At 54.2% G+C, this 25803-nt stretch overlaps 1 protein-coding gene across 1 annotated transcript in view; it reads right to left on the bottom strand.

Moving 5' to 3' along the window:
• LOC137352904 (rho GTPase-activating protein 33-like) overlaps positions 1 to 10131 on the bottom strand; it is a 188947-nt gene extending 178816 nt beyond the window's left edge. Inside the window, exons 1-2 of the mRNA XM_068018748.1 lie at positions 9914 to 10131; positions 8796 to 8897 (exon numbers count right to left, since the gene is read on the bottom strand). Coding sequence (XP_067874849.1) covers positions 8796 to 8897; positions 9914 to 10051 — 240 coding nt within the window. The 5' untranslated portion in view covers positions 10052 to 10131. The remainder of the gene's footprint in view (positions 1 to 8795; positions 8898 to 9913) is intronic.
• Between the last annotated feature and the right edge of the window lie 15672 nt (positions 10132 to 25803).

The following is a 25803-nucleotide window of genomic DNA, read 5'->3' as shown; positions in this document are numbered from 1 at the left end:
TGTTTTTAATAAAGTTATTTTAAATATATAAGTGTGTATATAAAGGGGGCCTGAGGAATAAAGGCCCCCTCGACATAAAAAATACATAAAGGGGCCTGGGGTATAAAGGTGACCTTAAAAAAAAAGAAGAAAAAAAAACGGGGGTTAGATACAGAGTAAAGCTCCCTCTACACTGTCCCCATCAAACACTCCCAGGACAGGTACAGTACGGGGGTTAGATACAGAGTAAATCTCCCTCTACACTGTCCCCATCAAACACTCCCAGGACAGGTACAGCACAGGGATTGGCTGCTCTCTGATTTGGGAGCCTGAGTGTTGAGAGCCTCAACGAGGTGCAGCTGAGAGTGCTGGTGGCAGTTGGAGGTTGCAGAGGTGGAGAGAGGAGCTGCGCTGAGCAAGGGAGAGCTTCCACAAACAAGCAGAGGAAAACTCCAACAACAATCACCTTTAAAAGAGAAGAAAGTGACATTCTTTTTTGTTGGAAACAAGGCTTTGTCTGGAGGTGGGTGCTGAACACCAGTAATTTACTTTGGACTGTTGGGGGAGGAACAAGTGGCTGGAACAACAAGGGGTGGGGCTGCCAATTCAACAGGAGTCTGTGCTGCTGCAAAAGCACACAGGGAAGCTCCCTCCCCACCCCAATTGCCAAGCCTGGGTCAGCTGAAGCTGCCCAGCTAAACAGACGGAAGGGGATAGATAGTGCCTGGGCAGCTTCAGCTGACCCAGGTGAAGACGACTCCCCCAACCAGAAGACCGGAAGATCAACTTCAAAGACTGTTTGTTTTAAGTGTACTGTGAGCACCACCTCCAGAAAGCAAGTCATCCCTTCCAGCCTGCCTTTGCCTCTCCTCTCTTACCTCAGCCTCTCCACTAACCTGTTGTTTGTTTGTTTGTCTTTTCAAATTTTTCTGTGAATCTGTTATTTAGTGTGCAAGTCCACAATTTGGGGTGGGTTTAGCTCTTGGACCCATGGCAAGCCCTTCATCACCGGTGGCGGGGCCCTCTACTACCTACGCAGCTGCAGCTTCTGTGGCTGCCCACGTGGCCCCGTCACCCTTTAAATTATTGACATGCAGCCATGGGGTGAAGAGCTATCCCCACCCCAACATGTCTATTGAGGCCTGCGTTAAGGCAATGGCCGTGGTTGTCGGCCCCTCGGCCATTGTTGCGGCCTCAAAGATGTATGGGAAGGCTGTGTTCTTTTTGAAGACCGAGCGGGCGGTGTCCCTGGCCCTGAGTAAAGGGCTCACTGTGGGGGGGACCTTCCTGCCAGTGGACCCTCTGGGGGCCACTGCGCATCGGATAATGTTGTCCAACGTCCCACCCTTCATTCCCAGTGAGCTCCTCCTCCCCCACCTGCACCATCTGGGGGAGGTGAGGTCGGGGATCACCCCAGTCCGGCTTGGTCTTCGGGAGCACAGCCTCCAACATGTCTACTCCTTCCGCCGCCAGTTATTTATGCAGCTGGCGCGGGAGGAGGACACGGAGGGCCAATTTAATGTGGAGTTCCAGGGGACGGCCTACCGCGTCTTTTGGACCTCGGACGGGGCGCGGTGCCACGTCTGCAAGGGGGTGGGGCATGTTCGGAAGAACTGCCCCAACCTCCCGGCCGCCAGCTCCACCTCGGCGGCCCAGAGTGGTTCCACAGCACCTCCTCCCACTCCCCCCGCACATCCAACAGACACCGCTCAGTCGGTTCCGGAGGCTGTGGTTTTCACAGCCTCTGGCGGGGAGGGGAGCGTCCGTCCGAGCGGAAGGAAGACGCGGGGAAAAAAGAAACATCGTGAGGCGCGTCCCCTGGACACTTTGACTCAACCCGAGCCTGAGCTCAGCCCAAAGCCCATTCCCATGGAATCCACCTGTCCCAGGGCTGGGCTCAGGCCCAGGGTGACTAAAAAAGGAAAAAAGGGTGCGGAGGCGGAGGCCTCTGATGACATGGAGGTCTCTGAGTCTCCGCGCCCAAGTGCGAAAAAGAGGAGAAGGCACCCCTCCACAGAAATAACACAGGGCCCTGAGGTGCAGGGCCCATCTGTTGGAGGGGAGCTGCCTCCTGTTTCTGGTCCTCAGGTGCCCCCTACCGCCACCACCAAGGCTGCAAAGTCCGGGCAGGTGCTCCCTATTCCTCAGGATGGAGGGGAGGGGATGGCCCCGGTACGTGAGGCCCCTCCTAAAGGAGTAAGTGGGGCCCTGCTTGTGGTGGGGGAGCCTGGGGAAACCGCCCATTCCGCCACTGCTACTGGGTCGGGTGTCCTGAATGAAGGGGAGGGCGAGGCCCCAGAGGGTCGGGCCTCCCAGCCGGAGTCCACCACCAACCAGGAGACACCCGACCCAGTTATAACTGAGAATGCTGCCCCACCTGCTGGGCCTGTGGGTGCTGGCGGAGCGGGAGATGGCCTCCTCTCGCCGCCTCCAGTCTCGGCTCCGGCTGGTTACCCGGAGTCCGGAACTTCTGTCTCCCCTGGACCAGTCATTGGCTTGGGGATGGAGGTGGAGGGGAGTCCTGAACCGCTGGCGCCCACAGGCTCCAGTTTCACAATAGAACCCAGAGAGGACTCCTCCGCCATCGATCCTGGGGGTGGGATCGTGACGGAGGCGGGACCAGCTGGCGCGGCCGGGACGTCCGCCCCACAGTGTGTGGTGGATGTGTCGGCCGCTGGCGGTGACGACCCGGAGGAGGATGGGGATTCGGTGCGGGGCACGGAGGATGATCTTGATTCCATCGCCAGTGAGGTGGTGGAGTCCCTCGTGCCTCCCACCGAATCTCCTCTCATCCCCACGGCGGAACTCCGGGATTTCCTCGCGGCTTGCAGAGGTTGCCGCAATAAAGTTCAGCTGGCCCTCGACCGTTGGTCGAATCTGGCGCTGATCATCCAGTCCGTCCGTGCCGCCCTTAAGATAGCGGGCAAGCGCGCGGACGTGAAACTGGTTGAGAGGCGCCGTTTTAATGTGTTCCTCAATGGGTTGCTGGGGGAGTGGAGGGCCAGGTGCACTTCCACTCCCTCCTCACAGTGAGCTGTTGGTGACGGGTTTTACGTACCTTTGACATGAAGATAACCATAGCCAGCCTCAACATCAACGGCAGCAGAGGGGCTCACCGCAGATTTCACAATCTCTCAGTCCTTAGGGAAGGGAGATACGCGGTGAGCTTTCTGCAGGAAACCCACACCGTTCCGGGAGACGAAGCCACCTGGCTCCTGGAGTGGCAGGGTGGGGTCTACATGAGTCACCTCACCCCTATTTCTAGTGGGGTGGCTATCTTGTTGGCCCCGACTTTTCAGCCGGAGATCTTGGGGGTCAAGGAGCTAGTGCCGGGCCGCTTGCTCCACCTCGCCGTTCGCCTGGGTAGCGTGCCGCTCCACTTTGTGAACGTGTACGCGCCCAGGCCCGGCGCTTTGCAAGCGCGCTTCTTTGAAGAAGTGTCCGCTCTCTTGAGCTCCATCGATAGCGGCGAGTGCATCATCCTCGGGGGGGATTTTAACTGCACCCTCGAGGTGGGGGATCGCTCCGGTCCCCAGCGCGGCCAAGCGTCGGTGGAGAAGTTGAGGGGACTGATCAGCTCCCTTAACTTGGTGGACGTCTGGCGGAATCTCCATCCCGACTCCAGCGCCTTCACGTGGAGGTCTGGAGGAGGGGGGTCGCGAATCGACCGCCTCTACATTTCGCAGGCGTACGTCTCCCGTGTCTCGGCGGCCTCCATGCGGCTGGTGCCGTGCTCGGACCACCGCCTGGTGTGGGCGGAGTTCACTCCGCTCCGCACGCGGGCGGGGTCCGCGTACTGGCACTTTAACAACCGGCTGCTGGAGGACGTGCGATTTCGGGACTCGTTCTGTCGATTCTGGGCCGACTGGAGAAGGAAGCAGGGGGGCTTCCCCTCCTTGAGGCTATGGTGGGATGTGGGCAAGACTCACATCCGCGTCTTCTGTCAGGAGTACGCGAAGGGGTCGACCAAGAGGCGGGAAGCCGAGGTCGGGCGCCTTGAGAGGGAGGTGCTCGACTTGGAATCCCGCCTCGGTCATGCCGTCGCGGACCCGGCCCTGTGGCAGGCGTACAAAGAGAAGAAGGGCGCGCTGAGGAACCTGCAGCTCATAGGGTCCCGAGGCGCGTACGTGAGGTCGCGGATCCAGATCCTGGAAGATTTGGACCGCGCCTCACCCTTCTTCTACTCGCTGGAAAAATGGCGGGGGGTCCGTAAGCAGCTCGTCGAGCTGCTGGCCGACGACGGATCCTCCATCACGGATCCGGAGAGAATGGGCCTCCTGGTCCGGACGTATTACAGTGCGTTGTTCTCTCCGGATCCGTCCAGCGAGGATGCGCGCAGAGTTTTGTGGGAGGACCTGCCGCAGGTCAGCCCGGAGGGCGCCGAAGGATTGGAGGCTCCGCTCACGTTGGCGGAGCTGACTGGCGCCCTCCACCAGCTCTCGAGGGGCAAATCCCCAGGGCTGGATGGGTTGACCGTGGAGTTCCTCAGGGCGTTCTGGGACGTCCTGGGGGACGATTACGCGCGGGTCCTGGGGGAAAGCCTGGCGACCGGGGAGATGCCCCTCTCGTGGCGCAGGGCGGTCATCGTCCTGCTGCCGAAGAGGGGCGATCTCCGCCTGCTTAAAAACTGGCGTCCGGTCTCCCTCCTCAGCACGGATTATAAGATCTTTGCCCGGGCTATGTCTACCCGCCTGGGCTCCGTGCTGGCCCACATGATCCACCCCGACCAGTCCTACACGGTCCCGGGCCGGTCCATCCAGGACAACATCCACCTGGTCCGGGACCTGATCCATCTTTCCCAGAGGACTGGTCAGTCGGTCGCCTTTCTCTCCCTCGATCAGGAGAAGGCGTTCGACAGGGTGGATCACGATTACCTTTTCGGGACTCTGCGCGCTTTCGGACTCGGGCCGCATTTTGTGGCCCGGGTCCGACTTTTATACGCCGCCGCAGAGTGTCTAGTCAAAGTTAACGGGTCCTTGACGGCGCCCCTTCGATTTGGGAGAGGAGTGCGTCAGGGGTGCCCCATGTCCGGCCAATTGTATACCATCTGCGTGGAGCCCTTCCTGTGCCTGCTTCGCAGGAGGTTGACGGGATTGGCTCTGCGCGAGCCGGCCATGCGGGTCGTCCTCTCGGCTTACGCCGACGACGTGCTCCTCGCAATCACAGATCCCGTTGACTTGCGGAGGATGCGCGACTGCCAGCAGACCTTTTCTGCCGCGTCCTCCGCGAGGATCAATTGGGAGAAATGTTCCGGACTCCTGGTTGGTCAGTGGCGGGTGGACTCCCTGCCGGAGGAGATGACACCTTTTGCGTGGAGCACCACGCACCTCCTCTATCTGGGAGTCCACCTTAGCCCCGCTGAGGAAGCCTGGCCGGCAAACTGGCAGGAGTTGGAGGCGAAAGTCACCGCTCGGCTGGGGCGCTGGACAGGACTGCTCCGAGTGCTTTCCTACAGGGGCCGAGCGTTGGTCATAAACCAACTGGTGGCCTCCATGCTGTGGTACCGGTTGGTCACTTTGGCCCCGCCCCCTGTATTTGCCACCAAGATCCAGAAGAAACTCGTCGATTTCTTCTGGGGCAAGAGGAAACACTGGGTCTCTGCCGCGGTCCTGAGTCTCCCGATCGAGGAGGGCGGTCAGTCGCTGGTGTGCGTCCGCACCCAGGCTGCGACTCTCCGCCTTCGGACCCTGCAGAGATACCTGTACGTCGAGCGTCCTCCCAGATGGTGTGCGCTGGCGACGTATTTTTTCCGCCAGTGTCACTGCCTTCAAGACGACACGCAGCTCCCGGTGGAGTCCGTTAGCCGCGCCTCTCTGAGGGAGTTGCCTGTCTTTTACCGGGATCTTTTCCGAGTCTGGAACATGGTCGCCTCCAGTCAGGGCGCTCCCCCGCCGGCGGAGGAGAGCGCCTCGGCTGTCCGGGCGGCCGACTCCGGGGACGGTCCGGCGGGCGGAGGAGTAGCCGAAACCCCCGGGACGCCCCTCACTGCGGGTGGCGAGGGGGCTCGGGAGTGCGGAGCGATCCCGGCCGAGCCGACCCCCGCTCGGCCGGAACTGCTCATCGGACCCAGGCCCCGAAACCCTCCTCGGGAGCCGGTCCCGCACAACCCGAGCCGCCTCTCGGAAATGCCCTCCGTGCCATTCCAATCGGCGCGGAGGGGTTTCCTGTACGGGCTGTTCCTGCACACTCTCCACTTCCTCGCCCTCGTCAGCCGGCCGGACACGCCCTGGCGGTCCGCGTTGCCATCTGGCGGCGAGGGGAAACCCCGATGGAGGTCTCTCTACGCGGGAGTCTTCCCCCTTTACATCGGGGACCTGGGGTGGAGGGTGCTGCACAGAGCAGTCCCGTGCAATAGGCTTTTAAGTAGGTTCACGGACTCCCAGGCCACCTGTACTTTCTGCGGCCTGGACGAGTCCGTGTTCCACATTTATATGGAGTGTGCGAGGTTGCAGCCCCTATTTGAGTATCTGAAGGGGCTGCTCCTCAAATTCTGGCTGCACTTCAGTCCCACGCTCCTGATCTTTGGGCACCCGGTGCGGAGGGGCTCGGGCCGGGAGGAGGATCTCCTCGTCGGTCTGCTCCTGGGCCTGGCCAAGGTGGCAATTCACAGGTCCAGGTTGCGGGCCGTCGGGGGGTCCGTCCTCCCCGATTGCCTGCCCCTCTTCCGCGGTTACGTTCGCGCCCGGGTGTCCCTGGAAAAGGAGCATGCGGTGTCAGCCGGTACGCTTGAGGCCTTCCGCGACCGGTGGGCACCGCAGGGACTGGAGTGCATCGTCGACGCCGAGAATGGCATTTTAATTTGAGTTTTTTGTTTATTTATCTGTTTTAATAAAGTTATTTTAAAACTGTAAATATGTACAAAAAGGGGGCCTGAGGGATAAAGGCCCCCTCGATGTGGAAAATATAAAAGGGGCCTGGGGTATAAAGGTCACCTTGAAAAGAGAAAAGAGAAAAAAAAAAAAAAAAAAAAAAAAAAAAAAAAAAAAAAAAAAAACGAGGGTTAGATACAGAGTAAAGCTCCCTCTACACTGTCCCCATCAAACACTCCCCAGGACAGGTACAGTACGGGGGGTTAGATACAGAGTAAAGCTCCCTCTACACTGTCCCCATCAAACACTCCCCAGGACAGGTACAGTACGGGGGTTAGATACAGAGTAAAGCTCCCTCTACAGTGTCCCCATCAAACACTCCCCAGGACAGGTACAGCACGAGGGTTAGATACAGAGTAAAGCTCCCTCTGCACTGTCCCCATCAAACACTCCCCAGGACAGGTACAGTACGGGGGTTAGATACAGAGTAAAGCTCCCTCTACACTGTCCCTCATCAAACACTCCCAGGACAGGTACAGTACGGGGGTTAGATACAGAGTAAAGCTCCCTCTACACTGTCCCCTATCAAACACTCCCAGGACAGGTACAGTACAGGGGTTAGATACAGAGTAAAGCTCCCTCTACACTGTCCCCATCAAACACTCCCCAGGACAGGTACAGTACGGGGGTTAGATACAGAGTAAAGCTCCCTCTACACTGTCCCCCATCAAACACTTCCAGGACAGGTACAGTACGGGGGTTAGATACAGAGTAAAGCTCCCTCTACACTGTCCCCATCAAACACTCCCAGGACAGGGACAGCACAGGGGTTAGATACAGAGTAAAGCTCCCTCTACACTGTCCCCATCAAACACTCCCAGGACAGGTACAGTACGGGGGTTAGATACAGAGTAAAGCTCCCTCTACACTGTCCCCATCAAACACTCCCAGGATAGGTACAGTACGGGGGTTAGATACAGAGTAAAGCTCCCTCTACACTGTCCCCATCAAACACTCCCAGGACAGGTACAGTACGGGGGTTAGATACAGAGTAAAGCTCCCTCTACACTGTCCCCATCAAACACTCCCAGGACAGGTACAGTACGGGGGTTAGATACAGAGTAAAGCTCCCTCTACACTGTCCCCATCAAACACTCCCCAGGACAGGTACAGTACGGGGGTTAGATACAGAGTAAAGCTCCCTCTACAGTGTCCCCATCAAACACTCCCCAGGACAGGTACAGCACGAGGGTTAGATACAGAGTAAAGCTCCCTCTGCACTGTCCCCATCAAACACTCCCCAGGACAGGTACAGTACGGGGGTTAGATACAGAGTAAAGCTCCCTCTACACTGTCCCTCATCAAACACTCCCAGGACAGGTACAGTACGGGGGTTAGATACAGAGTAAAGCTCCCTCTACACTGTCCCCATCAAACACTCCCAGGACAGGTACAGTACGAGGGTTAGATACAGAGTAAAGCTCCCTCTACACTGTCCCCATCAAACACTCCCAGGATAGGTACAGTACGGGGGTTAGATACAGAGTAAAGCTCCCTCTACACTGTCCCCATCAAACACTCCCAGGACAGGTACAGTACGGGGGTTAGATACAGAGTAAAGCTCCCTCTACACTGTCCCCATCAAACACTCCCAGGACAGGTACAGTACGGGGGTTAGATACAGAGTAAAGCTCCCTCTACACTGTCCCATCAAACACTCCCCAGGACAGGTACAGCACGGGGGTTAGATACAGAGTAAAGCTCCCTCTACACTGTCCCCATCAAACACTCCCCAGGACAGGTACAGTACGGGGGTTAGATACAGAGTAAAGCTCCCTCTACACTGTCCCCATCAAACACTCCCAGGACAGGTACAGTACGGGGGTTAGATACAGAGTAAAGCTCCCTCTACACTGTCCCCCATCAAACACTCCCAGGACAGGTACAGTACGAGGGTTAGATACAGAGTAAAGCTCCCTCTCCAGTACTCATGACTGATGAACTTACCACAGAGAGTGTACCCTCATCACGATTGAAGATGTCCATGAGGGACCTCCTCCACAGCGGAGTGTTGTCCATTTGCTTCCTGAATGTCCGGACTGGCAGCAGCTGCAAGAGTGGGAAAAAATGTCAAACAGCTGAGGGTTGCTGCTTGTTCCCCTGACAACCCACATGGTCCCCAGCCCACACTATGCCGACTCCCACTTGTGTGACCACCTCCTCCGAATCCCTCTCCCACTCCCAGCGATTTATATTTCTGGCGTTGCTGGACTGGGAGAAATGTGTTTCAGCGAACACAGAGAGTGATGGCTGAATGACAAGTGTAAACTGCCTCAGAAACCGTGTCTATTGGTGTAAACTGAGGGAGTGCTGCACTGTCAGAGAGTCAGTACTGAGGGAGTGCTGCACTGTCAGAGAGTCAGTACTGAGGGAGTGCTGCACTGTCAGAGGATCAGTACTGAGTGAGTGCTGCACTGTCAGAGAGTCAGTACTGAAGGAGTGCTGCACTGTCAGAGGGTCAGTACTGAGGGAGTGCTGCACTGTCAGAGGATCAGTACTGAATGAGTGCTGCACTGTCAGAGGGTCAGTACTGAGGTAGTGCTGCACTGTCAGAGGGTCAGTACTGAGGGAAAACTGCACTGTCGGAGGGTCAGTACTGAGGGAGTGCTGCACTGTCGGAGGGTCAGTACTGAGGGAAAACTGCACTGTCAGAGGGTCAGTACTGAGGGAGTGCTGCACTGTCGGAGGGTCAGCACTGAGAGAGTGCTGCACTGTTGGAGGGTCAGTACTGAGGGACAACCCACATCACTTTAAAAAAAACAGACGATCTGGGTCGTTATCAACATTGCTATTTGTGGGATCTTGCTGTGCGCAAATTGGCTGCTGCGTTTGCTACATTACAACAGTGAGCACACTTCAAATAAAATCCTTCATTGTCTGTGAGGGGCTTTGGGACGTTCTGAAGGGGGTGAAAAGCTCTGGAGAAATGCAGGCCTCTCTTTCTTTTCCCTATTACCCATCCTCTTCCCAAAGTGATTGGATCTCGGTCTGGTCGCAGAGAGCCCCCTGCTCCTTCCACCTTCCCCCTGTCTCTGTCGGATTGAACCCAGCTCCAGTGCCCTTACCCTGGGCTCGATGAGGTAACTCAGCCTGCTGCAGGCCCGGTGATGCAGCCTGGTCATTTCCCAGAGGATACTGTCAGCAGGCGAGGGGCTGAGGGCCACAACTCTAACAGCTTGGAGAAGTGAAGGAGAATCCTGCATTTAGAGAGCGCCGGGTTGTCGGAGGGACAGGGGAGAGGCAGAGATTGGAGTTGGAGGAGGGATCGAGGGAGTCGGAGAGAGATTGAGGTCAGAGAGGAGGCGGTTTCCTCCTTAATACAGGCAAGTTGATAATGATCACCAAGTCTGAACCTGCCCTTCTTCCTCTTTTTGTGTTGTTGTCATTTCAGCTCAGATTGTATTTCTCAGCTTCCTCATTGACAGAAATATAACTGACTCACTGTCTTCCCCAGGCCCCATCCACTAGCTCCACTCTGACTATACACTCCCTCACTACTGACCCTCCGACAGTGCAGCACTCCCTCAGTACTGACCCTCCGACAGTGCAGAACTCCTTCAGTACTGACCCTCCGACAGTGCAGCACTCCCTCAGTACTGACCCTCCGACAGTGCAGCACTCCTTCAGTACTGACCCTCCGACAGTGCAGCACTCCCTCAGTACTGACCCTCCGACAGTGCAGCACTCCCTCAGTACTGACCCTCCGACAGTGCAGCACTCCTTCAGTACTGACCCTCCGACAGTGCAGCACTCCCTCAGTACTGACCCTCCGACAGTGCAGCACTCCCTCAGTACTGCCCTCCGACAGTGCAGCACTCCCTCAGTACTGACCCTCCGACAGTGCAGCACTCCCTCAGTACTGACCCTCCGACAGTGCAGCACTCCCTCAGTACTGACCCTCCGACAGTGCGGCACTCCCTCAGTACTGACACTCCGACAGTGCAGCACTCCCTCAGTACTGACCCTGCCACAGTACAGCACTCCCTCACTACTGACCCTCCGACAGTGCAGCACACCCTCAGTACTGACCCTCCGACAGTGCAGCACTCCCTCAGTACTGACCCTCCGACAGTGCAGCACTCCCTCAGTACTGACCCTCCGACAGTGCGGCACTCCCTCAGTACTGACCCTCCGACAGTGCGGCACTCCCTCAGTACTGACCCTCCCACAGTACAGCACTCCCTCAGTACTGACCCTCCCACAGTACAGCACTCCCTCACTACTGACCCTCCGACAGTGCAGCACTCCCTCAGTACTGACCCTCCGACAGTGCAGCACTCCCTCAGTACTGACCCTCCGACAGTGCGGCACTCCCTCAGTACTGACCCTCCGACAGTGCGGCACTCCCTCAGTCCTGACCCTCCGACAGTGCGGCACTCCCTCAGTACTAACCCTCCGACAGTGCAGCACTCCCTCAGTACTGACCCTCCGACAATGCAGCACTCCCTCAGTACTGACCCTCCGACAGTGTAGTACTCCCTCAGTACTGACCCTACGACAGTGCAGCACTCCCTCAGTACTGACCCTCCGACAGTGCAGCACTCCCTCAGTACTGACCCTCCGACAGTGCGGCACTCCCTCAGTACTGACCCTCCGACAATGCGGCACTCCCTCAGTACTGACCCTCCGACAGTGCAGCAATCCCTCAGTACTGACCCTCCGACACTGCAGCGCTCCCTCAAGACCGGCATTGTCTCCCGGTCCGGTAACACCTTCATTTTAAGATTCTGATCCTTGTTTTCAATTCCTTCAATGACCTCCCCAGCCCCTCCCTATTTCTGGAACCTCCTCCAGCCCCGACAACCCTCCCTATCTCTGTAATTCCTCCAGCCCCTACAACCCTCCCTATCTCTGTAACCTCCTCCAGCCCCTACAACTCTCCCTATCTCTGGAACCTCCCCAGCCCCTCCCTATCTCTGTAACCTCCTCCAGCCCCTACAACTCTCCCTATCTCTGTAACCTCCTCCAGCCCCTACAACCCTCCCTATCTCTGTAAGCTCCTCCAGCCCCTCCAACTCTCCCTATCTCTGTAACCTCCTCCAGCCCCTCCAACTCTCCCTTATCTCTGTAACCTCCTCCAGCCCCTACAACCCTCCCTATCTCTGTAACCTCCTCCAGCCCCTCCAACTCTCCCTATCTCTGTAACCTCCTCCAGCCCCTACAACCCTCCCTATCTCTGTAACCTCCTCCAGCCCCTACAACCCTCCCTATGTCTGTAACCTCCTCCAGTCCCTACAACTATCCCTATGTCTGTAACCTCCTCCAGTCCCTACAAACCTCCATATCTCTGTAACCTCCTCCAGCCCCTACAACTCTCCCTATGTCTGTAACCTCCTCCAGCCCCTACAACCCTCCCTATCTCTGTCACCTCCACCAGCCCCTCCAACCCTCCCTATCTCTGTCACCTCCTCCAGTCCCTACAAACCTTCATATCTCTGTAACCTCCTCCAGCCCCTACAACTCTCCCTATCTCTGTAACCTCCTCCAGCCCCTACAACCCTCCCTATCTCTGTAAGCTCCTCCAGCCCCTCCAACTCTCCCTATCTCTGTAACCTCCTCCAGCCCCTCCAACTCTCCCTTATCTCTGTAACCTCCTCCAGCCCCTACAACCCTCCCTATCTCTGTAACCTCCTCCAGCCCCTCCAACTCTCCCTATCTCTGTAACCTCCTCCAGCCCCTACAACCCTCCCTATCTCTGTAACCTCCTCCAGCCCCTCCAACTCTCCCTATCTCTGTAACCTCCTCCAGCCCCGACAACCCTCCCTATCTCTGTAACCTCCTCCAGCCCCTACAACCCTCCCTATCTCTGTCATCTCCTCCAGCCCCTCCAACTCTCCCTATCTCTGTAACCTCCTCCAGCCCCTACAACCCTCCCTATCTCTGTAACCTCCTCCAGCCCCTACAACCCTCCCTATGTCTGTAACCTCCTCCAGTCCCTACAACTATCCCTATGTCTGTAACCTCCTCCAGTCCCTACAAACCTCCATATCTCTGTAACCTCCTCCAGCCCCTACAACTCTCCGTATGTCTGTAACCTCCTCCAGCCCCTACAACCCTCCCTATCTCTGTCACCTCCACCAGCCCCTCCAACCCTCCCTATCTCTGTCACCTCCTCCAGTCCCTACAAACCTTCATATCTCTGTAACCTCCTCCAGCCCCTCCAACTCTCCCTATCTCTGTAGCCTCCTCCAGCCCCTACAACCCTCCCTATCTCTGTAGCCTCTTCCAGCCCCTACAACCCTCCCTATCTCTGTAACCTCCTCCAGTCCCTACAACCAACCCTATGTCTGTAACCTCCTCCAGTCCCTACAAACCTCCATATCTCTGTAACCTCCTCCAGCCCCTACAACTCTCCCTATGTCTGTAACCTCCTCCAGCCCCTACAACCCTCCCTATCTCTGTCACCTCCACCAGCCCCTCCAACCCTCCCTATCTCTGTCACCTCCTCCAGTCCCTACAAACCTTCATATCTCTGTAACCTCCTCCAGCCCCTCCAACTCTCCCTATCTCTGTAGCCTCCTCCAGCCCCTACAACCCTCCCTATCTCTGTAGCCTCTTCCAGCCCCTACAACCCTCCCTATCTCTGTAACCTCCTCCAGCCCCGACAACCCTCCCTATCTCTGTGACCTCCTCCAGCCCCTACAACCCTCCCCATCTCTGTAACCTCCTCCAGCCCATACAACCCTCCCCATCTCTGTAACCTCCTCCAGCCCCTACAACCCTCCCTATCTCTGTGACCTCCTCCAGCCCCTACAACCCTCCCTATCTCTGTCACGTCCTCCAGCCCCGACAACCCTCCCTATCTCTGTGACCTCCTCCAGCCCCTACAACCCTCCCTATTTCTGTAACCTCCTTCAGACCCTACAACCCTCCGAGATCTCTGCGCTCTCCTCCAATTCCGCCCTCTCGCCCATCCCCCGATTCCCACCGCTCCACCATTGGTGGCCGTGCCTTCAGCTGCCTGGGGCCCTAAGCTCTGGAATTCCCTCCCTAAACCTCTCCGCCTCTCTCTCTCACTCTCTCCTCCTTTAAGACGCTCCTTAAAAACCGACCTCTTTGACCGATTGTTTGGTCGCCGGTCCCCAATATCTCCGTGTGTGTCTCAGGGTGAAATTGTGTCTGATTTACGCTCCTGGGGATGTTGTTGAAGGAAATGGGCTTTCAAGAGCATTTTGGAGGTGGAAAAGAGTTTCCAAAGGGGAGGAGAGAGAGAGTGAGAGAGAGAGTCCCAAAGCGCAGGATGTGGTGAGATATAGCTTGTGTGTGATTCTGGAGGGGAGACAGCAGGGATGCAGTCTGGGCCAGTGTTGGGAATGTTGGTTAATCACTGGGGAGTTGCAATCATAGAGGGAGGCTGTGCAAAGACAGGATTGGTAGTGAAAGCATTTCTCTATCAATGGCACTGAGGACAAATGAGGATCCAGCCATGACTCAGAAAACCCACTGTAAAATGAGACAGCTGTAATGATCCAGGACATCAACCCTAATCCTAACCCAGGAAGTCCCGACTTCTCCTTTCATGTCCTATTCTGGTTTGCAGCATTTCAAATAAAACATTTCCAACTTCCTCATCCAGAAAATATGACCAAACAACAGAACATCAACACACTCCATAAATTATTCACAGTGTACAGAATCCCAAAGGACCCAAACCCCTTCCCGTTCACTCCCACTGTATCGAATCCCAAAGGACACAAACCCCTTCCCGTTCACTCCCACTGTACACAATCCCAATGGACCCAAACCCCTTCTCATTCACTCCCACTGCACACAATCCCAATGGACCCAAACCCCTTCCCATTCACTCCCACTGTACACAATCCCAATGGACCCAAACCCCTTCCCTTTCACTCCCACTGTACACAATCCCAATGGACCCAAAACCCTTCCCGTTCACCCCCACCGTACACAATCCCAATGGACACAAACCCCTTCCCGTTCACTCCCACTGTACACAATCCCAATGGACACAAACCCCTTCCCATTCACTCCCACTGTACACAATACCAATGGACCCAAACCCCTTCCCATTCACTCCCACTGTACACAATCCCAATGGACACAAACCCCTTCCCGTTCACTCCCACTGTACACAATCCCAATGGACACAAACCCCTTCCCGTTCACTCCCACTGTACACAATCCCAATGGACCCAAACCCCTTCTCATTCACTCCCACTGTACACAATCCCAATGGACCCAAACCCCTTCCCATTCACTCCCACTGTACACAATCCCAATGGAACCAAACGCCTTCCCATTCACTCCCACTGTGCACAATCCCAATGGACCCAAATCCCTTCCCATTCACTCCCACTTTACACAATCCCAATGGACCCAAAGACCTTCCCATTCACTCCCACTGTACACAATCCCAATGGACACAAACCCCTTCTCATTCACTCCCACTGTGCACAATCCCAAAGGACACAAACCCCTTCCCGTTCACTCCCACTGCACACAATCCCAATGGACCCAAACGCCTTCCCATTCACTCCCACTGTGCACAATCCCAATGGACCCAAATCCCTTCCCATTCACTCCCACTTTACACAATCCCAATGGACCCAAACGCCTTCCCATTCACTCCCACTGTACACAATCCCAATGGACCCAAACCCCTTCTCATTCACTCCCACTTTACACAATCCCAATGGACCCAAACCCCTTTCCGTTCACTCCCACTGCACACAATCCCAATGGACCCAAACGCCTTCCCATTCACTCCCACTGTGCACAATCCCAATGGACCCAAATCCCTTCCCATTCACTCCCACTTTACACAATCCCAATGGACCCAAACCCCTTCTCATTCACTCCCACTTTACACAATCCCAATGGACCCAAACCCCTTCTCATTCACTCCCACTGTACACAATCCCAATGGACCCAAACCCCTTCTCATTCACTCCCACTGTACACAATCCCAATGGACCCAAACCCCTTCCCATTCACTCCCACTGTACACAATCCCAATGGACACAAACCCCTTCTCATTCACTCCCACTGTGCACAATCCCAAAGGACACAAACCCCTTCCCGTTCACTCCCACTGTACACAATCCCAATGGACCCAAACGCCTTCCCATTCACTCCCACTGTGCACAATCCCAATGGACCCAAATCCCTTCCCATTCACTCCCACTTTACACAATCCCAATGGACCCAAACGCCTTCCCATTCACTCCCACTGTACACAATCCCAATGGACACAAACCCCTTCTCATTCACTCCCACTGTACACAATCTCAATGGACCCAAACCCCTTCCCGTTCACTCCCACTGTGCACAATCCCAATGGACACAAACCCCTTCTCGTTCACTCCCACTGTACACAATCCCAATGGACCCAAACCCCTTCCCATTCACTCCCACTGTACACAATCTCAATGGACCCAAACCCCTTCCCATTCACTCCCACTGTGCACAATCCCAATGGACACAAACCCCTTCTCATTCACTCCCACTGTACACAATCCCAATGGACACAAACCCCTTCCCATTCACTCCCGCTGTACACAATCCCAATGGACCCAAACCCCTTCCCGTTCACTCCCACTGTACACAATCCCAATGGACCCAAAACCCTTCCCATTCACTCCCACTCTACACAATCCCAATGGACACAAACCCCTTCCCATTCACTCCCACTGTACACAATCTCCATAGACACAACCCCCTTCCCATTCACTCCCATTGTACACAATCTCAATGGTCCCAAAACCCCTTCCCATTCACTCCCATTGTACACAATCTCAATGGACCCAAACCCCATCCCATTCACTCCCACTGTACACAATCCCAATGGACACAAACCCTTTCCCATTCACTCCCACTGTACACAATCCCAATAGACCCAAACCCCTTCCCATTCACTTCCACTGTAAACAATCCCAATGGACACAACCCCCTTCCCATTCACTCCCACTGTACACAATCCCAATGGACACAACCCCCTTCCCATTCACTCCCACTGTACACAATCCCAATGGACACAACCCCCTTCCCATTCACTCCCACTCTACACAATCCCAATGGACACAACCCCCTTCCCATTCACTCCCACTGTACACAATCCCAATGGACACAACCCCCTTCCCATTCACTGCCACTGTGCACAATCCCAATGGACCCAAACCCCTTCTCATTCACTCCCACTGTACACAATCCCAATGGACACAAACCCCTTCCCATTCACTCCCGCTGTACACAATCCCAATGGACCCAAACCCCTTCCCGTTCACTCCCACTGTACACAATCCCAATGGACCCAAACCCCTTCCCCTTCACTCCCACTGTACACAATCCCAATGGACCCAAACGCCTTCCCATTCACTCCCACTGTACACAATCCCAATGGACACAAACCCCTTCCCATTCACTCCCACTGTACACAATCCCAATGGACCCAAAACCCTTCCCATTCACTCCCACTCTACCCAATCCCAATGGACACAAACCCCTTCCCATTCACTCCCACTGTACACAATCCCAATGGACACAAACCCCTTCCCGTTCACTCCCACTGTACACAATCCCAATGGACACAACCCCCTTCCCATTCACTCCCACTGTACACAATCCCAATGGACACAACCCCCTTCCCATTCACTCCCACTGTACACAATCCCAATGGACCCAAACCCCTTCCCGTTCACTCCCACTGTACACAATCCCAATGGACCCAAACCCCTTCCCATTCACTCCCACTGTAACACAGTCCCAATAGACCCAAAACCCTTCCCATTCACTCCCACTGTGCACAGTCCCAATAGACCCAAACCCCTTCCCATTCACTCCTACTCTACACAGTCCCAAAAGACCCAAACCCCTTCCCATTCACTCCCACTCTACACCATCCCAATGGACCCAAACCCCTTCCCGTTCACTCTCACTGTACACAATCCCAATGGACCCACACCCCTTCCCATTCACTCCCACTCTACACAATCCCAATAGACACAAACCCCTTCCCATTCACTCCCACTGTACACAATCCCAATGGACCCAAACCCCTTCCCATTCACTCCCACTGTACACAATCCCAATGGACCCACACCCCTTCCCATTCACTCCTACTGTGCACAATCCCAATGGACCCAAACCCCTTTCTGTTCACTCCCACTGTACACAATCCCAATGGACCCAAACCCCTTCGCATTCACTCCTACTGTACACAATCCCAATGGACCCAAACCCCTTCCCATTCACTCCTACTGTACACAATCCCAATGGACACAAACCCCTTCCCGTTCACTCCCACTGTGCACAATCCCAATGCACACAAACCCCATCCCGTTCACTCCCACTGTACACAATCCCAATGGACACAAACCCCTTCCCATTCATTCCCGCTGTACACAATCCCAATGGACCCAAACCCCTTCCCGTTCACTCCCACTGTACACAATCCCAATGGACCCAAACCCCTTCCCATTCACTCCCACTGTACACAATCCCAATGGACCCAAACGCCTTCCCATTCACTCCCACAGTACAAAATCCCAATGGACCCAAACGCCTTCCCATTCACTCCCACTGTACACAATCCCAATAGACCGAAACCCCTTCCCATTCACTCCCACTGTACACAATCCCAATGGACCCAAAACCCTTCCCATTCACTCCCACTCTACCCAATCCCAATGGACACAAACCCCTTCCCATTCACTCCCACTGTACACAATCCCAATGGACCCAAACGCCTTCCCATTCACTCCCACTGTACACAATCCCAATGGACACAACCCCCTTCCCATTCACTCCCACTGTACACAATCCCAATGGACCCAAACCCCTTCCCGTTCACTCCCACTGTACACAATCCCAATAGACCCAAACCCCTTCCCATTCACTCCCACTGTACACAGTCCCAATAGACCCAAAACCCTTCCCATTCACTCCCACTGTAACACAGTCCCAATAGACCCAAAACCCTTCCCATTCACTCCCACTGTGCACAGTCCCAATAGACCCAAACCCCTTCCCATTCACTCCTACTCTACACAGTCCCAATAGACCCAAACCCCTTCCCATTCACTCCCACTCTACACCATCCCAATGGACCCAAACCCCTTCCCGTTCACTCTCACTGTACACAATCCCAATGGACCCACACCCCTTCCCATTCACTCCCACTCTACACAATCCCAATAGACACAAACCCCTTCCCATTCACTCCCACTGTACACAATCCCAATGGACCCACACCCCTTCCCATTCACTCCTACTGTACACAATCCCAATGGACCCAAACCCCTTTCTGTTCACTCCCACTGTACACAATCCCAATGGACCCAAACCCCTTCGCATTCACTCCTACTGTACACAATCCCAATGGACCCAAACCCCTTCCCATTCACTCCTACTGTACACAATCCCAATGGACCCAAACCCCTTCCCATTCACTCCTACTGTACACAATCCCAATGGACCCAAACGCCTTCCCATTCACTCCCACTGTACACAATCCCAATGGACCCAAACCCCTTTCTGTTCACTCCCACTGTACACAATCCCAATGGACCCAAACCCCTTCGCATTCACTCCTACTGTACACATTCCCAATGGACCTAAACCCCTTCCCATTCACTCCTACTGTACACAATCCCAATGGACACAAACCCCTTCCCGTTCACTCCCACTGTACACAATCCCAATGGACCCAAACCCCTTCTCATTCACTCCTACTGTACACAATCCCAATGGACCCAAACCTCTTCCCATTCACTCCTACTGTACACAATCCCAATGGACCCAAACCCCTTCGCATTCACTCCTACTGTACACAATCCCAATGGACCCAAACCCCTTCCCATTCACTCCTACTGTACACAATCCCAATGGACACAAACCCCTTCCCATTCACTCCCACTGTACACAGTCCCAATAGACCCAAAACCCTTCCCATTCACTCCCACTGTAACACAGTCCCAATAGACCCAAAACCCTTCCCATTCACTCCCACTGTGCACAGTCCCAATAGACCCAAACCCCTTCCCATTCACTCCTACTCTACACAGTCCCAATAGACCCAAACCCCTTCCCATTCACTCCCACTCTACACCATCCCAATGGACCCAAACCCCTTCCCGTTCACTCTCACTGTACACAATCCCAATGGACCCACACCCCTTCCCATTCACTCCCACTCTACACAATCCCAATAGACACAAACCCCTTCCCATTCACTCCCACTGTACACAATCCCAATGGACCCAAACCCCTTCCCATTCACTCCCACTGTACACAATCCCAATGGACCCACACCCCTTCCCATTCACTCCTACTGTACACAATCCCAATGGACCCAAACCCCTTTCTGTTCACTCCCACTGTACACAATCCCAATGGACCCAAACCCCTTCGCATTCACTCCTACTGTACACAATCCCAATGGACCCAAACCCCTTCCCATTCACTCCTACTGTACACAATCCCAATGGACCCAAACCCCTTCCCATTCACTCCTACTGTACACAATCCCAATGGACCCAAACGCCTTCCCATTCACTCCCACTGTACACAATCCCAATGGACCCAAACCCCTTTCTGTTCACTCCCACTGTACACAATCCCAATGGACCCAAACCCCTTCGCATTCACTCCAACTGTACACAATCCCAATGGACCTAAACCCCTTCCCATTCACTCCTACTGTACACAATCCCAATGGACACAAACCCCTTCCCGTTCACTCCCACTGTGCACAATCCCAATGGACCCAAACCCCTTCTCATTCACTCCTACTGTACACAATCCCAATGGACCCAAACCTCTTCCCATTCACTCCTACTGTACACAATCCCAATGGACCCAAACCCCTTCGCATTCACTCCTACTGTACACAATCCCAATGGACCCAAACCCCTTCCCATTCACTCCTACTGTACACAATCCCAATGGACACAAACCCCTTCCCGTTCACTCCTACTGTACACAATCCCAATGGACCCAAACCCCTTCCCATTCACTCCTACTGTACACAATCCCAATGGACCCAAACGCCTTCCCATTCACTCCCACTGTACACAATCCCAATGGACCCAAACCCCTTTCTGTTCACTCCCACTGTACACAATCCCAATGGACCCAAACCCCTTCGCATTCACTCCTACTGTACACAATCCCAATGGACCTAAACCCCTTCCCATTCACTCCTACTGTACACAATCCCAATGGACCCAAACCCCTTCTCATTCACTCCTACTGTACACAATCCCAATGGACCCAAACCCCTTCTCATTCACTCCTACTGTACACAATCCCAATGGACACAAACCCCTTCCCGTTCACTCCCACTGTACACAATCCCAATGGACCCAAACCCCTTCTCATTCACTCCTACTGTACACAATCCCAATGGACCCAAACCTCTTCCCATTCACTCCTACTGTACACAATCCCAATGGACCCAAACCCCTTCGCATTCACTCCCACTGTACACAATCCCAATGGACACAAACCCCTTCGCATTCACTCCTACTGTACACAATCCCAATGGACCCAAACCCCTTCCCATTCACTCCTACTGTACACAATCCCAATGGACCCAAACCCCTTCGCATTCACTCCTACTGTACACAATCCCAATGGACCCAAACCCCTTCCCATTCACTCCTACTGTACACAATCCCAATGGACCCAAACCCCTTCCCGTTCACTCCCACTGTACACAATCCCAATGGACCCAAACCTCTTCCCATTCACTCCTACTGTACACAATTAATGTCCAATAGCAGCAGATCAATTCAAAACCAGCTACCTGGCCGAAGGTTACAGGACAATTCTCCGCAGGGAAAATCTTTGGCACGCTTCGTTTGATCGATGTGCTCTGGGCAGTCGGGGGTTTTATACAGAACATTCTCTCAGAAGATTCAATGGGTGAGTAGGGTCCTTGTTTGACTCACTGCAGTTTTGGAGGTCAGGATATTCCTGCTGTCTATGAGAGGTTCAGTCCCACCCCTGGGTGCTCCATCCCGCTGCATGTGTGCGGGAGTCGGTCCCACCCCGAGGTGCTCCATGTGTGCGGGACTCGGTCCCACCCCTGGGTGCTCCATGTGTGCGGGACTCGGTCCCACCCCTGGGTGCTCCATCCCGCTGCATGTGTGGGAGACTTGGTCCCACCCCGAGGTGCTCCATGTGTGGGAGTCTTGGTCCCACCCCTGGAACGGGGCTGGCGATTCCCCATCCAGTCTCAAAGTGATAATTCACCAGGCTATGATGTCCGAGTGACAATTGCGTCCCCCGCCCGCCTGCCTTGCCCCCTGAAGCTCACATTGATTCCCATTCCAACGTGCCAGAGGGTGACAGAGAGAGAGCAGACCCAGAGGCTCACCGGTACAACTGAGAACCAGAAACAGGAAGCATGAAGATGAGAGTCGGAAATGGTGGCAGGCGACCAGGAAACATTCCCTGGGACGGGGAGGGGCCCCTGGGCTCCGGATTTGTCCCCTCTCAGTTTGCCCAGGTTAAGATTTAGATTTTTTTAGATTTAGAGATACAGCACTGAAACAGGCCCTTCGGCCCACCGAGTCTGTGCTGACCATCAACCACCCATTTATACTAATCCTACACTAATCCCATATTCCTACCACATCCCCATCTGTCCCTATATATTCCCCTACCACCTACCTATACTAGGGGCAATTTTTAATGGCCAATTTACCTACCAACCTGCAAGTCTTTTGGCTGTGGGAGGAAACCGGAGCACCCGGAGAAAACCCACGCAGACACAGGGAGAACTTGCAAACTCCGCACAGGCAGTACCCAGAATCGAACCCGGGTCCCTGGAGCTGTGAGGCTGCGGTGCTAACCACTGTGCCGCCCCCGTCTTGTTGAAACATATCAGATTCTGAGGGGGCTTTGACAGGGTAGATGCTGAGAGGATGTTTCCCCTTGTGGGGGAATCTAGAATGAGGGGGCACAGTTTCAGAATAAGGAGTCTCCCATTTAAGATGGAGATCAGCAGGAATTCCCTCTCTCAGGTCGCTAATTTTTGGAATTCTCATCCCCGGAGAGCAGCGGAGGCTGAGTCATAGGACATTCAAGTCTAAGTTAGACAGATTTTTGATCGACAAGGAGGTCGAGGGTTATGGGGGGCAGGCAGGAAAGTGGAGTTAAGACCACGGTCAGATCAGCCATGATCATATTGAATGGCGGAGCAGGCTCGAGGGGCCGAATGGCCTACTCCTGAAACACTTTGGGACTTGCTGAATGTTGCCATCGAAATGTAAGTGCCTTGTCTTTCAGCTCAGTTTGATGTGTGTGTGTGTGGGGTTTGTGCCTCTTGGTGCAGGCTGCATGAGTCTGTACAGCCTGCTATCAAATGATGGTCTTTGATGAGTTGGAGAGCATCGTGCTCTGAACATTGCGGGCTAGCAGGAAACCTCAGACAGAGGAGGAGATAGTGCTCCTTTTAATAGCCCAGCCACAGTGCGAGCTCCCATCCTCTATGTAGACTGAAGGGTGAGGATAGTGAGAGACGTCAAGCAGACATAGACAGGACGGTGAAATGGGCAGGCACGTGGTCGATGAAATTTAATGCAGAGAACTGATTCATTTTGGTGGAAAGAACGAGGAGAGGCAATATAAAATAAAGGGTACAATTCTAAAGGGGGTGCAGGAGGAGAGGGGCCTGGGGGAGGGGAGGGGTGTATGTGCACATATCACTGAAGGTGGCAGAAGGGTCAAGTACCAGAGGACACTAATTTAAGGTGAATGTCAAAAGAACCAGAGGAGACATGAGGAAAACCTTTTCTAGACAGCGAGTGGTTAGGATCTGGAATGCACCGCCTGAGAGTGTGTTGGAGAAGATTCAATCGTGGCTTTCAAAAGGGAATTGGATAATTATATGAGGAGAAAAAATGTTCAAGCCTACGGGGAACATGTGGGGGAAGTCGGAACAGGTGGGGGAGTGGGACTAGGTAAATTAGCTCTTGCAGAGAGCTGGCACAGACACGACAGGCCGAATGGCCTCCTGTGCTGTAAACGTTCTCTGATTGTAGGGGTCTGTGCGTCAGGGTGGTTAGAGAGGGGGGGAAAGAGAAGAAAGACCCAGGATTGTACCCCTCAGTAAAATAGCCATCCAATCAAAGGCTGCGAATTATCATGTGACACATCAACCTCACTTTGTACATTTTAATCTCTCAAAGAGAAGGCTGAGGGGTGACCTGATTGAGGTCTTTAAAATGATGAAGGGGGTTTCGATCGGGTAGACGTAGAGAAGATGTTTCCACTTGTGGGGGGGAGAGACCAGAACTCGGAGCCATCAATATAAGACAGTCACTAATAAATCCGATGGGGAATTCCGGAGAAACCTCTTTCCCCAGAGAGTGGTGAGAATGTGGAACTCGCTCCCACAGGGAGTGGTTGAGGTGAATAGTATCGATGTATTTAAGGGGGAAGCTGGATAAACACATGAGGGAGAAAGGAATAGAAGGATATGGTGATAGGGTGTAAATCTGTGCGTAATCTTTCTTTAATTCGATTATGGGATTTGGTCAGTGGAGATAACCAGCTCAGGGACTGTACTCTTAGGATTTGGGCGTCACTGGCTAGACCAGCATTTATTGCCCATCCCTAATTGCCCTTGAGAAGGTGGTGGTGAGCTGCCTTCTTGAACCGCTGCAGTCCATGTGAGGTAGGTACACCCACAGTGCTGTTAGGAAGGGAGTTCCAGGATTTTGACCCAGCGACAGTGAAGGAACAGCGATATAGTTCGAAGTCAGGATGGTGTGTGACTTGGAGGGGAACTTGCAGGTGGTGGTGTTCCCATGCATCTGCTGCCCTTGTCCTTCTAGTTGGTAGAGGTCACGGGTTTGGAAGGTGCTGTCTAAGGAGCCTTGGTGAGTTGCTGCAGTGCATCTTGTAGATGGTACACACTGCTGCCACTGTGCGTCGGTGGTGGAGGGAGTGAATGTTTGTAGATGGAGTGCCAATCAAGCGGGCTGCTTTGTCCTGGATGGTGTCGAGCTTCTTGAGTGTTGTTGGAGCTGCACCCATCCAGGCAAGTGGAGAGTATTCCATCACACTCCTGACTTGTGCCTTGTAGATGGTGGACAGGCTTTGGGGAGTCAGGAGGTGAGTTACTTGCCTGAGGATTCCTAGCCTCTGTCCTGCTCTTGTAGCCACGGTATTTATATGGCTACTCAAGTTCAGTTTCTGGTCAATGGTAACCCCTAGGATGTTGATAGTGGGGGATTCAGCGATGGTAATGCCGTTGAATGTCAAGGGGAGATAGTTAGATTCTCTCTTGTTGGAGATGGTCATTGCCTGGCACTTGTGTGGCGCGAATGTTACTTGCCACTTATCAGCCCAAGCCTGGATATTGTCCAGGTCTTGCTGTGTTTCTACACTGACTGCTTCAGTATCTGAGGAGTCACGAATGGTGCTGAACATTGTGCAATCATCACTTTATGATTGAAGGAAGGTCATTGATGAAGCAGCTGAAGATGGTTGGGCCGAGGACACTACTAGTTGTGTCGTTCAATGCAGAAACTTCTGGAAAGTGCAAATGGAGAAATTACCATTCATGCACTCATCCTCACTCCATCTGCTCAATCAGAAGGTGAGACGACGAAATAAAAATCTGTTACCCTATGAGAAAGTAAACAGGGAGCACTGGGAATCTGTTCCAGTCTGAGCCCAACCTGCAAACTGTACCAACCGTACTCGAGAGCTGCAGAGATGCTCAGTCATTGCACTCCCATGATCTCAGTGAGTAACACTCACCTCTGAGTCACAAGATCATGGTTTCAAGCTCCACTTCAGCCCAAAAATCCAGGCCAAAACCGCACTGTCGGAGGGTCGGTACTGAGGGAGTGCTGCACTGTGGGAGGGTCAGTACTGAGGGAGTGCTGCACTGTCGTAGGGTCAGTACTGAGGGAGTGCCGCACTGTCAGAGGGTCAGGACTGTCTCGGTACTGCACTGGAAGGTCAGCCTTCATCGTTTTGC

This window comes from Heterodontus francisci, chromosome 39 (genome assembly GCF_036365525.1).
Source record: "Heterodontus francisci isolate sHetFra1 chromosome 39, sHetFra1.hap1, whole genome shotgun sequence".
Lineage (NCBI taxonomy): Eukaryota > Metazoa > Chordata > Chondrichthyes > Heterodontiformes > Heterodontidae > Heterodontus > Heterodontus francisci.
The sequence above is the reverse complement of the archived record's forward strand: the minus strand, read 5'-3'. Positions and strand labels throughout refer to the sequence as shown.